General features: G+C 39.9%; 1 protein-coding gene across 1 annotated transcript in view; it reads left to right on the plus strand.

Annotated features, from left to right (window-relative positions):
- LOC146782697 (extracellular calcium-sensing receptor-like) overlaps nt 1-14735 on the plus strand; it is a 211512-nt gene that overhangs the window by 164806 nt on the left and 31971 nt on the right. The window contains exon 4 of the mRNA XM_085637188.1: nt 13924-14151. Coding sequence (XP_085493314.1) covers nt 13924-14151 — 228 coding nt within the window. The remainder of the gene's footprint in view (nt 1-13923; nt 14152-14735) is intronic.

Consider the following 14735-nt stretch of genomic DNA (forward strand, 5'->3'; position numbering starts at 1 on the left):
ATCCTAAAAGTCATAAGTGAACCTCATTACACCACAGAAAATGTTTTCATTTTAATTTATAACATAAATATTGAAAAATAGAAATATACAAAAATATTCAATTTACACTATGAAATGTGAAACAAGCCAGTCATTTTTGGACGCCCTAAAAAGCAATATACAGAATTATATCTCACAGAGCATATCTCGTTAACAAAAACAATAAGCAATACACCATAACAAAAAAAGATAAGGAAAAAAGGAGAAAGAAAAAAGGACAGAATATATCACATAATTTCACAAAAATGTGTATAACCATTTGCATGTGTACAACTGTACATCACAAAGGGAGTCATTAACTTCCCTAAGTATACCACACTGAGCGCCGACGCGTGTTTCGGAAAGGACCGAAGTCCAGACAAGTCCTTCGTCAGGGCGCAGGAGATCACAGTCATTAAATGGTCATGAATTAGATCCAAGTTTTCTTAACGTGCAATATAAATGCCAGATGTGAGGTTGGAGGGCTCCTTAGTGATGCACTATAGTAACTGACTAAGATTAATAGAGGGCCAGGCCACTACTCATCAGTTTCTTGGGGAATATGCCAAAGTGCGAGCTCGTGTCTCAAATCCTGAACAGTAGAACCAGACGGGGTGGCATTAGATGTCTGAAAGTGGCAGACGTAAGGTGATATTCCTAATGGGCATCAAGATATACTAAAAATCCTCGATATGGGGTCTGAGTATGCCTGATTAGAAATAGGCTGATTCAAAGGGGACTAAGCTGTGTATGTCGCAGAGTCACCAATTAAATGTACCGGCCAGAGCAGACTGGTCACTGAATAATCGCATCTCATCTGGCGGTACTGATAGTGCGTGGAGGATCAAGGAAAACTTCTCCCTCCATACCATAACAAACATCTGCTTCGCTTCATGAAAGGGAGAGCAGGGAAACTTCTTTTGCTTCCATTAAGTGAAGCAAAATTGATTTTAAGCAAAGGGAGCTGCATGTTAGCAACTCCCTCTACCCAAAAACAATGCCAGCTCCAGCAGAAGGTGGGGAGCCGGCAGGTACTGTGGGGGCATTCAGACTCCCCTGTGGTCCCCAACTAAGAGGACAACCCCTGGGGGATGAGGTCACTGGAGCCAAAAATGTACCAGGCGGGGGGAACTCAGCCCCCCTCCCTTTTCTTTTAAAAAACAAAGTGGGGGGGGCCTTTAGCAACCTTTAAATATAGTTTAAAAAATAGAAATATCCATGCCCTGGGGGATGGGATCCCCTCCCTTTTATTTTTTTTTTAAATGTCTCAAGCCCCAGGAGATCAAGTCCCTGGGGCCGAAAAGGGTCAAGGGAAGGGGGACACACAGCTCCCCTTGCCCCCTTCCATAAATCAAAAAAGAAAGAGAAACCAATGACTCACCTGCGGTCCCCTCCCTGTATGACTCTGCAAACACATCTCCTGGTGCGCTCTGGGTTGGGGGTGAAGTCCCCTTCACTGGTGAGGGTTCTTAGGGGCCAATTGCCCCTCCCGTTACCTCCAGTACGTCCCACACAGTGGGATTGCTAAGAAGTCTTCGGAGGCCACGCACCCCTTTCTCCACCACTCTGCAAACGTGCCTCCTGGAACAATACTGGTTGGGGATGAAGTCCAGAAGCAATTCTGGTACCTCCTGTGAGTCCTACGCAATGTAATTCCTGAGCGCATGTTGGAGGCCTAGCCCCCTTTCTTTACCTCTCAGCAAACGCGACTACTAGTGAAACAAGCATTTTAAGTGCAATAGGTCACAGATTTGCGAGAGTTAGAGCTATTGGTGTTGTAAATGGAAACGATTTTTAGAAAAGTTTTTGGGAGTAGAGTGGAGTGGATGTACATTGTGTGTAGTGGGATTGTATGGTGTGTTATGCAGTGACATTATGTGGATAGAAAGCATGTGGTGTTCAGTGTGTAGGAATTATGTGGAGTGGGATAATGTGTTATGGAGAGTAATTATGTGGAATGGTAGTCTGTGTTGTGAAATGGTATCCTCCGGTCTATTCAACCTTGTTTCCCTTTGCAAAGCTGGAATGATCATGTCTTACTTATTGCAAAAGGTGGGTGTTAAATTGGTACTAACCTCTCTTGTTTCTGTGTCTCTCTTGCCTCTTTCTGCATTTATCTTGCTACTTTGTGTATCTATCTTCCTCTTTCTGCATTTCTCTTTCCTCTTTCTGCACATCTCTTTCACTTTTCAGCTTTTATGGTTAGCTGAGTTAACTATAACTTGTGCTCCCGCAATGCAGTGCTGATGATGTCACATATCACATCACTCACTCCATGGTGAGTGACATCTCAAATGACTTCTCTGAGGACATCCCTGATTAAATCATCTACTTAATATCCAATGCACCTCCTCACACCCTAATATAACCTATCATACTCCCATTCTAAAATTCTGACTAGGATTTTTGAAACCATTGACACACCAATACCCGTTAGTACATACCCACTCACTGATTCATATGTTTACACATATCCACTCATTCACCCATACAGTCACTCATACACAGTCACTCATCAATACAGCTACTGATATATGCACTCATATACCCATACAGACACTCTCCCATAGAGTTATTCTCACACCTAGTCAGCCACCCAAAGAATCAATCACACTGCCATTTACTCACCTATACAGTTATACACAAACCACCTCATTTATTCATACAGATATTAACACATACTTACTCTCTTATACAATCACTGACACAAGCACACACTCACCCATACGGCCACTCTCATAATCACTCACTCTCTCATATTGTCACTTATATACTCCAACACTCACATATACTTCCTTTCACATACGTAGTCACTCACACATATACCACTGAGACATCCATTCAGTCACCAGCACAGCCATATGCACACGCACTCACCCATACAGCCCCTTACAGATGCACTCATGAACCCATACACTCAGTGAATTACCCACTCACACATATATGCAGGGAGTCACACAGCACACAGATACTCAGGCCCTCATACAGGTACTCAGACAACCAATCATTAACCCATATAGACAGTCATGTAGCTAGTCACCAACCTATGCTGTCACTTACAAACCAACTGACACACTGATACAGATATTCACACATCAGTCATTCACCCATGCATTTACTAAAACACATTTAATCACTCACTTATACAGTCATTCACACACCCACTAAATCATCCATTCAGACACTCATACACCCACTCATTCTTCAATACACCTTGGTGTGTATATGTATATATATATATATATATATATATATATTCACTGAAACAACCAAAGGTTTCAGGGGCATTATAGTTAGGAATTGGCATTTAAAAAACCTTAGAAATTCACAAAAAAAACATAGGTTTCAGGGGCGTTATAGTTAGCTGGACATTTCCCTCGTACAAAACCCTAGAGATTCCCCTGTTATAGTTAGTTCAGCTAACTATAACTCGCGCCCCCGCAATGCACTGCTGATGACGTCACATATTACATCATTCATGACATGGTCAGTGACATCACTGATGACATCACTGATGACATCTCAAATGACATCACTGATGACATCATCCAGGCAATGTGTTTTTTTCTTAAAAGTTTAAATATGTTTTATATATTTATAGTGAAAGGCCTATGGAAGAATGAGTGGGTGTATAAGTGTGTGAATGGGTGATTTTCTAGGTGCGTAACTGACTCTATAAGTGAGTCATTAAGTGTATCTTACTGCAGACTAGTGACTAAACTGTGTGAATGTCTGTATGTGTCTGTGTGTTGGTGTATAAGTGGCTGCATGGTTTTGTGAATAGCTATATGAGTGTCTATATGGGTTATTGATTGGTTGTCTGTGTATCTGTATGGGTGCCTCAGTGTTTGTGTGGGCAGGATGTGTGTGACTGTGTGCATAGATGTGTGAGTGGGTGATGCTATGGTGCATGGTTTTAAGAGTGCAACTGTGATGGACTGTATGGTTGGGTGAGTGTATGTATGAGTGTGTTAGTGATTGAATGTATATCTCAGTTGTACATGTGTCAGTAACTACATATGTGAAACACAGTGTATATGTGTGTAAGAGTATATAACTATCTATATGTGAGAGTGTGTGATTGAGGGAGTGCCTGTATGGATGAGTGTGTGCTTGTATTAGTAATTGTATAAGAGTGTCAGAATTTGTTGGTATATTTTATGAGTAAGTGAACTTGAGTGTGTTTAACTGTATAGGTGAGTAAATTGGACTGTGTTTAATTATTTGCACAACTGACTAGGTGTGTCAGTACCTCAATGGATGATTGGCGGTGTGTGAGTGTCTATATAGGTGTATAAATGCATATGATAGTCTTGTACGGAGTGACTGTAAGTATGAGTGACTGTGCAGGTGAGTGAGTGGAGGTGTATGTAGACCTAAGAGTCAATGAGTGGGTATGTAGTTATTGGTATTGGAGTATCTATGGTTTTCAAAATGGCAGTCTGAAATTTTGAGCCGGTGTATCAAAGGTCATATTAGGGTGTGGGAAGATGCACTAATTTATCACATGGATGACGTCATCAGTGATGTCATTTGAGATGTCAACAGTGATGTCATCAGTGATGTCACTGACCATGTCATGAGTGATGTAATATGTGACGTCATCAGCAGTGCATTGCGGGGGCGCGAGTTATAGTTAGCTGAACTAACTATAACAGGGGAATTTCTAGGGTTTTGTACGAGGGAAATGTCCAGCTAACTATAACGCTCCTGAAACCTATGGTTTTTTTTGTGAATTTCTAAGGTTTTTTAAATGCCAGTTCCTAACTATAACACCCCTGAAACCTTTGGTTTTTTCAGTGAATTTCAAAGGTTTTTTAAATGCCAATTCCTAACTATAACGTGCATGAAACCTATGGTTTTTTCAGTGAATTTCAAAGGTTTTTTAAATGCTAATTTCTATCTATAACTTATCTCTGAAGATATCATGTTTAATGATTTTGATTGGATTTCTATATTTTTCAAATTCAGTGTGTCAATTTCATTAATTAACTTTTTTTTAAAATACTTTTTATCACCATTTTTTAAACTTATTTTTTCAATTAATTCTTTTAAAAATTAAAAAATATTATTTGAACTTGATGGGTTTTTCAAACATATTTTTTTATATTTTTCAAAATATTTTTTTTACTATATGTTCAAAACTTTATTTTATATATTTTTTTCAATGTTTTTGGATCCGCGCACCCTATGCGCACCGTTCTCGATCCCTACGCGATAGCATCCGCGCATGGTATGCGTTGGGTACGTGATTAGTGCGCGATCGCAATGCGACCGGTACGCGACTCCCAGCCTATACGCGACACGTTCGATGTATGTAACGCGACGTTTACACGCTTCCGCGATGCGTCATCTGCGTCTATGACGCGGTAGGTACGCGGATTCCGCGAAGTATTTAACATTTAAAAAAACATATGTATGTATTTCATGTGAATATTAATTGAAGACAAACTCTAAACTAGTCCTAAAACTAAAATATTTTTTCATCTAATCCTATAAAAAATAATTATTCAATTTCGCGGATGCGCGCTGGGTGCGTGCTTCGTAAGCGCAGGGTGTGCGGATCCCATGTGACCTGCAAAAAAGAGATTTGATTGGTTCATTACACTTCCTCTTCTAACTATTGAAAGACCCCACCCATTTCAATCATTCTTCTTTGACCTTCTTTAGAGCACCATCTCTTTGGAGAGAAGAAGATTTTTAAGACTAAGTTTACACCTTGCTCTAACTTTTTTCAACCAAAAATGGCTTCAGGGCAGCAGGCATCACCTTCATCACCTCATACTTCTGAGGATGAATGTTTGCCGGAGGCACCACCCAAAAAACGTTTTTCTTCAGTGGTGTGGACATTTTTTACTTTTCCCGAGGGGCAGAATAAGACCGATGGATGCCACCTTGGCCACGTGCAAGATTTGCAAAAGAGTCCTGTCGCAAGGGGATCCTAACAAGAAATACTCTTGCGGCACGGCAAGTATGATGAAGCACATGAGGACCCTTCATCCGAACAATCTTGCACAAGTAGAGTGCCTACAGATGAGAAACACTCCTGCTCCTGCGCCATCCACCTCATCGCAGCCGAGCACATCAAGAGTGCATCCATCAGCCCAAACCTTGGACATCCGCCCTCAATTTCAATTTTTAAAAGTGCTCTGCACTAAGTGCAATAAGACTTTGTGCTATGGTGAGCAGTCGATCGATCTGATCTGCCGCCGGCAAGAAAGTCACATTTGCTAGTTTTAAAAAAAAAAAAATTATTGTTCCCTGAAGTTCATTGTTTGGTTTTTCCTGTTTTGTTTTTTGCTTTTTTTTTGCAGAAAAACCAAAAAATAAATAAAAATTGTTCAGAAAACCCAAAAAAGAATTATAAAAGAAGAAAGAAGAAGAAAAAAGTTCTTGTAAGAACTAACTTTCCTGGTTTAAAAAAAAGAGCTAAATTTCTTTGTTAGTGTTAGTTTAGATGAATGTATATGTAGTACGTAATTAACTGAATGAATGCATTAGTAGCGTATGGTGAATGTATAAGTGCAGAAGTATGAGGAAGTGCTGCAGCATCACACAGTAACCTCTTTAACTGCAGTGTGTTGTAGTACTTCCGAAGCACAGGGATGCAACATATGTACATAAATATGTTGCAAATCTATGCTTCTCTCAGCACGGCTGCTTAAACTGCAGCCATGTGGTGACACAGGCACCCTTGCACCATAGTACAAGGATATCTGTGTCATGTGCTGTTTGTTTTTCTACAGGAAGACACACCTTCCTGCACAAAAACAATGAGAAAATGCATTTTTCTCCTTCAATGTATGCTGAACATTTCAGCATGCATTGAAGATATAAAAATGTGGAGAAATTAAAACAATTCTCCTTGTTGTGCTTTCCTACACCAATTTTAGAATGGTGCAGCATTCACACACATATCGAGATTTATGATTTCTGATAAATCTAGACATGTGTCTTGTTCTATGAGTATTAAGTGCAATCTTGCACAACAACACTTATAGAACACCCTTTTAACACAAAGTGGTGTGCATGATGAGGTTATATATACATGGAGTATAAAAAGTGCACAGAGTGCCTTTTCCTCTCTTTGTAAATATGAAAGAGTATCTTGCACAATAACTCTTACAAAAAGTGACATATTTCCGTTTTTAAATTTCCTTGTGAATGATAGAAGGTAAGCACAGAGTTTTGCCTGCAAAGATGTTCAAAGAAGAATGATTGAAATGATTGCAGTCCTTCAATAGCTAAAATGGGAAATATTATGAACCCCTCAAATCTCTTTTTTTGCAGGTCACATGATATCTGATTATGGTCAGATTTCAACACTACATAAACAGACCTCTTCATTCTGCATATTGAGACTTAGTTAAACTTACCTTCACAGTAATAGGAATAAAAAATGGGATACATTTTTTTCTGTTTTTCATTCAAATATAAATTCATATAAATTGCTTATTTTAACATTTGGATCTGTGAAAGAAAAGGAAAAAAAAATATAACGTAATAATACATTTTTTACAACACAGCATAATTTCCACAAAGTAATTTTTTTGCCTTTTTTGCTGTTCTCAGAATATATTAAATTTCACTAAAAATAGTGATTTCTATCGTACTCATCACTTAAGAGTGGGCAAAAAAACAAAATCTCAAAGATTGTTAAAAAAACAACATGCCACTCTCAAAATACAAATCACAGATATATAAAATGCACACAGCTAACACAATGTTTTAACTTTAACTTACAAAAACTGTAAATGATGTCGCTTTAAAATATTCACCAAATCTAAAGATGAATTTTTGGAGGATGCACCACGCCCACAACGTTTTCATTCAGTGATGTGGAAATTTTCTTCTTTTCTCGAGGGGCAAATAAAGACCAATGCCACCTTTCTCATGCACAACATTTTCAAAAGAGTTCTGTTACGAGGGGATCCTAGCAAAAAATACTCACGCGGCACAGCAAGTATGATGAAACACCAAAGGACCCTTCATCCAAACAATCTTGCACGAGAAGAGTGCAAACAGATGAGAAACACTTCTGTTCTGTATCTGTAAAAAAGAATCACAAATAAATGTATATTAATAACTTTCAAAATTATACTATTCCATTACTGTACAAACACATTTTATATAAATACTGACTAAGAAACTATAGCCCTGAACCACAAGTGTGACGATGGTTAAAACACTACATGCATAGTGCATATTACTTTGAAGCAGTTCATGCCCTAAAGCCTACCTCACGAAAAGACTACATGCTAACTTACTAAATGATTACAGTACTATAAGGAGACACACTGGGTGAGTGACAGGGTGTTTGCTAGAAGTGTATGAATACTAACTAGGGAATTGAAGGTGTGAAACACGACTGTGTAGGTGATTAGTGGACTGCATCCATGCTGCATAGGCATTTAAAGCAGTCCATGTGCTAAGGCCTGGCTCACTGCATGACTACTTGGGTACTGACTGAATGATTAGAGTACAGCAAGGAGAGTGCCTAGGTGAATTTATAAGTGCTAGGCTTTTCGCACAGGGAATGGATTAGTACTTGGAACTGAATGGGTCACTAGAGGAGTGCAAAGGCAGTGACAAGATGTTTGCTGGACTGTATGGATACTGACTAGGAAATTGAAAGTGTGAAAGACAAGTGTCTAGGTGGTTAGAAGACTGCATGCATAGTGGATAGGGGTTTGAAGCAGTCCATGTGCCAAGGCCTGGCTCAGTGCATGAATACTTAGGCACTGACTGAATGATTAGAGTACTGCAAAAATAGTATCTTGGTGAATTTATAAGTGTTTGAGTTTTCGCACAGTGAATGGATTTGTACATGATGCTGAATGGGTCACTAGAGGACTGCAAAGGGAGTGACAGGGAGTTTCCTGGAAGCATATGGATACTGACTAGGGAATTGAAGGTGTGAAAGACAATTGTGTAGGTGGTTAGAGGACTGCATGCATAGTGGATAGGGATTTGAAGCAGTCCATATGCTAAGGCCTGGGTCACTGGATGAGTACTTGGGTACTGACTGAATGATTAGAGTACTGCAAGGAGAGTGCCTGGGTGAATTTATAAGGGTTTGGGTTTTGGCGCAGTGAATGGATTAGTACATGATGCTTAATAAGGACACTAGAGGAGTGCAAGGGGAGTGCCAGGGAGTTTGCTGGAAGTGTATGGATACTGACTGGGGAATTGAAGGTGTGAAAGACAAGTGTGTAGGTGGTTAGAGGACTGCATGCATAGTGGATAGGGGTTTGAAGAAGTCCATGTGCTAAGGCCTGGCTCAGTGCATGAATACTTAGGCAGTGACTGAATCATTAGAGTACTGGAAAGAGAGTGTCTTGGTGAATTTATAAGTGTTTGGGTTTTGGCACAGTGAAGGGATTAGTACATGGTGTTGAATGGGTCGCTAGAGGACTGCAAAGGGAGTGACAGGGTGTTTCCTGGAAGTGTATGGATACTGACTAGGGAATTGAAGGTGTAAAAGACAAGTGTATGGTATGTTAGAACACTACATGCATACTGCATAGACATTTGAAGCAGTCTATTTGGCACTTAGAAACTTACTAAATCAATCAAGACATTTGTAAAGCGCGCTACTCACCCGGAGGGTCTCAAGGCGCTAGGGGGAGGGGGGTCCGCTACTGCTCGAACAGCCAGGTTTTGAGTTGCTTCCTGAAGGAGAGGTGGTCTTGGGTCAGGCGGAGGTGGATGGGGAGGGAGTTCCAAGTCTTGGCTGCCAGGTAGGAGAAGGATCTTCCTCCCATGGTGGCTCTTCGGTCGCGTGGAACGGTGGCGAGGGCGTGGCTGGTCGATCGTAGCTGGCGTGTGGGAGTGTAGAAGGTCAGGCGGTTGTTGAGGTATCTGGGGCCCAGGTCGTGGAGGGCCTTGTGTGCGTGGGTGAGGAGTCGGAAAGTGATTCTCTTGCTGACGGGGAGCCAGTGCAGGTCTCTCAGGTGACCGGAGATGTGGCTGTATCGGGGGATGTCAAGGATGAGTCGTGCGGAGGCGTTCTGGATGCGTTGGAGTCTTTTCTGTAGTTTGGCTGTGGTTCCGGTGTAGAGGGTGTTTCCGTAGTCCAGTCGGCTGGTGATGAGAGCCTGGGTGACCGTCTTTCTGGTTTCGGTAGGGATCCATCGGAAGATCTTTCGGAGCATGCGTAGGATGTTGAAACATGATGATGAGACGGCGTTGACTTGTCAGGTCATTGAGAGGGAGGAGTCCAGGATTCAGTGGACGCAGTGTGATTCTAGACAACAACCACTATACCTAGGAGTTTACCAAAAATCATTAACTACTGTGGAAGTGGTAAGGGAACTGCACACAGTCTTCATATTTCAGGACTGCACTTTTGTGTCAAAGCCTGACTCATTTAATCAAAGCATAAGCAAAGACTGGCTTCTAATGCTACTAAAACTTGACAACATGACCGGTTTTGAAACAGTTGTCTGTCAGCAAATACACAATGTTACCAAATGCTTCTCTCACAATCCTTACCCAAATGCACACAGACTCTCAGTGTGATTTTAGACAAGCAACACTATCCTAGGAGTTTACCAAAACTCATTCACTAGTCTAGAAGAGTTAATGGTACTGCACACAATCTACATATTTAAGTACAGCACCTCAGTGTCACAGCAAGACTCATTTAATCAACGCATAAGCAAATACTGGATTCTAATGCTACTAAAACTTCACAACATGACAGGTTTTAAAACAGTTATCTGTCAGCAAATACATGATGTTACCAAATGCTTCTCTCACAGTGATCCCAAATACACACTAACTCACAGTGTGATTCTAGACAAGCACCACTATCCCTAGGAGTTTACCAAAACTCATTCACTACAGTGCAAGTGGTAAGGGAACTGCACACAATCTACATATTTCGGGACTGCACTTTTCTGTCAAAGCCTGACTCATTTAATCAAAGCATAAGCCATAACTGTCTTCTAATGCTACTAAAACTTCACAACATGACAGGTTAAAACAGTTATCTGTCAGCAAATACACAATGCTACCAAATGCTTCTCTCACAGTGGTTCCCAAATGCACACATACTCACTGTGTGATTCTAGACACACAACACCATCCCTTGCACTATACCAAAACACATTTCTTCATCTAGAAGAAGTACTACATTTTAGTATAGAAACATAACATAACTCATTTCACAAATTCATAAACAATGACTGGTTTCTAATTCTACCAAAATATAAAAACAGCACAGTTATCTGTCTGCAAACACATGAAAAACACAAATGCATATCACATAATGGTTTCTACATGCACACACACTGTCAATAAGATTGTAGAGAAAAAAAGTACTCCCTACACTTTAGCAGGAGAAATACATTAGTCTGATTAAAATCAAAATAGTCTACATACATCCCCTCACAATTAAATAACTCATCTTTCAAGTTCTTTTGTAGATTTAGGAGTATATCAGTCACTCACCATGTCTTCTTTTACAGAATCTCTGCACTGTGCACCTCTCAGCAAACACAAAGAATGGAAAAGTTTCTAAGTCATTTTCCACACATATACATGTAAACATCAAATCACAATCCTTCACACATAAACTCAAAAGCAAACACACATTTCTATTGGTTAAACATTTCAACCCTTTCCAACTGAAATACATTTCAACCCTTCCCCCTATCTGCCTTCTGCCTGTTACCATAGAAACAGGTCATGGAACACTGCACTGAGCACACAGGTCAGAAGTTCAGCACACAATGTTGCTACAAAAGAGAGGAAGTGTGCTTCACTTTTCAACATATCAGCTAATCATATATAATGTTCCTTACAATCTGTTTTTGTTAACCAATAAGAATCATACCTTTAAAAAACAGAAATATACACTCTACCTTTCAGTGTACAAAGTAGTCATACAACGAATGATTTCTTGTCTTTTTTTTTTTTTTTAATCCGTGGATCCGTGCACCCAACGCCGTTTTTTTAAAAAAAAGAGGGCCCCAGGGGGTCCTTCTGGGACCCCCTAAGCACCTCTAGAGGGTCAGAGTATTTCCACTCTGCCCCCTTTATATGTTTTACAGAATTATTCCCCTTGCTTCTTCAGCCTCGCTTCTACCGAGGCAGAAAATGGCTGCCAACAGTTCCTGGTTTCGAATGTAGAGAGACACTCGACAGCCAATTAGAATTCAGCGTGCGATCGGGAGGGTGTGTGCTCGGTTCGGGGAGGGTGCGCTCACGGTGCGGGTAGGGTCCACGGATCCTCCCGGCCATAGATATTTATGTACTTTTAACTCTAATTTTCTCAGGAACTACTGAACGGATTCAAACCATTTATGAAAAAGGCACAAGTCTGAACTGAGGACTACCTCTTTGCCAAATTTGGTGTCATTCCGTTCAGCGGTTCGGGCTGTAGCTGCGACAACAGATCCTATGGGAAATTGCATGGGGAAAACGTGTTTTGGGACCCTTCTTTTTTCTCTGCCCCCGCTTGACGAATCAACACAAGACTTTCAGGGTAGGAGCGGAGCGGAGCTGGCCAAACGTTTGGAAAATTTCGCGAGGATTCGTCAACCGGCACCAGACTTATTGGGAATAGAATGTTGCGGATTTCCTATGGAAAATAGGTCCTAACTATAACTACCTACTGACGACCGCCAGTAGGTAATATATATATATATATATATATATATATATATATATATATATATATATATATATATATATATATATATATATATATATATATATATATATATATATATATATATATATATATATATATATAATATTCCTAAACTTTTTAGAAAGACTCAGCCACTGGATGATGTCATCAGTGATGCCATTTGATATGTCCTCAGTAATGTCACTGACCATGTCATGAGTGATGTAATATGTGACATCATCAGCAGAGCATTGCGGGGACGCGAGTTATAGTTAGCTCAGCTAACTATAACGGCTGAATTTATCTGGTTTTGTGCAATTGAAATATCAGCCTAACTATAGCGTCCCTGAAACCTTTGTTTCTTCAGTGAATATATATATATACATACAAATATATATATATATGTATAATAAATTATATATTTAATAAATAATATTTATAATATATTACATGTCCCTCGATTTAGTGTTAAAAACAAATTAGGCCTTCATCAAGACTGACCACTTTCCAGCAGGTTTGTCCAGATAAATCTGCCAAAATGTATTGGGGGCAAATTGTGTATAATTACCAGGGATGCAGATTTTTGTTTGGTAATCATCAACTTTGAAGGTCATGTCCTTTTATTGGGAACAATCTCATAGACAGGAGTTATTTGTTAAAACCAATAAATTAGGACCCAACAGAGTTAGATTTATTGGATCCAACTAATATCATCCCACGCATGAGCTACTCATAATGATGTCTATGTCTTGGAAGCAGGCCAGTGTATTGCCATGAATCATCTTCAAAAAGTAAACCTAAATCACTTGGAAGAATCAGATACTTTGTGTGTTGTTTCTTTAGGCCACAAATGTGCCTAATAACATGTTTTTAACTTCTTGGAGGCTATAAAAAAATCTTTAGGGATGTAAACTTTTCTCAATGAAGAAACTTAAGGTTCATGAGCAAAAATGACCTTAAAGAACATTAACATCTGGTATTTCATTGGAGCTCTGAATTCTATTGATAGACATGTTGATAGACATGTGCCTAGAATTGCACTCGAATATTAGAAGTAATTTAAGGTGCCTAGTGTGGACAGTGGCAAAACTGTACATTAAACAACCCAAAAATATCAGTCCGTCCATGGATGGCTGAAGCTTGAACCCTGTAGCTAGTTCTGCCAATTCATGCATGCATCAAATTCTAAAGTTTGAAACAAGAGTGGGTTGGGGAAAAAGGTTGACTGGTTATTGCAAGAAAATCATCCTGTGCTTTATTCTCTTCAGCTCCTTCACTATGTTAAGAACGTTCACTTTAAGAATAACGGTGGCCCTGAGGTGTCTTTCAACCAGTTTGGTGAAATTCCTGCTCAATATGACATCATAAATTTTCAACAAAATGCAGATGGCACTCTCAGGCATGTGAGAGTAGGCCGATATGACTCCAGTGCTTCTGAGGGACAGACCCTCATCGTCAATACCAGTGCTATCCTGTGGGAATCAGGAGTCACTCAGGTAAGGGCTATACGCTGGCAGTGGCTTCACTTTGGGAATGGAATTTAAGTCTTAATTTAGAGTTTGGTAGAGTGAATATTCGGTCAAAACATGACAGATATCCATTCTGTTCTATTAAGAGTGCCAAAGGGTAAAGTGCACTTAAAATAGAGCTGACAGAATATCCTACACATTTATGTTTAAATATGCCATCCGGCAAAATTAAATAAAGCCCATAGCCTTGATGTGGTCTGTCAGGTGTTGTGTGTAGAATAAGAATGATATCAATTCATCAACTGAAATTGGCAGCAGGCAATATGCCGGCAACTTCCACACAATGGGAATAATCTCCTATGCAATGTGATTGCTGCTGGACATAAAGGACCTGATTTAGAGTTCGGTGGACGGGTTACTCAGAAACACGCATGATGCTAGATATACTGCACTTGCAATATGGCGGATGAGATACCAGTCACATTTGCAACGGAGTATCCCATCATCTAAAGTCTAAATCAGGCCCAAAAGTCAGTGAAATAGGACATTGCACATTGACTTGTATCAAGTGCTTCAGTGGGCAAGTTCACGTTTCATTCCCACACCCAGTG

Source organism: Triturus cristatus, chromosome 12 (genome assembly GCF_964204655.1).
Source record: "Triturus cristatus chromosome 12, aTriCri1.1, whole genome shotgun sequence".
NCBI classification, from domain to species: domain Eukaryota; kingdom Metazoa; phylum Chordata; class Amphibia; order Caudata; family Salamandridae; genus Triturus; species Triturus cristatus.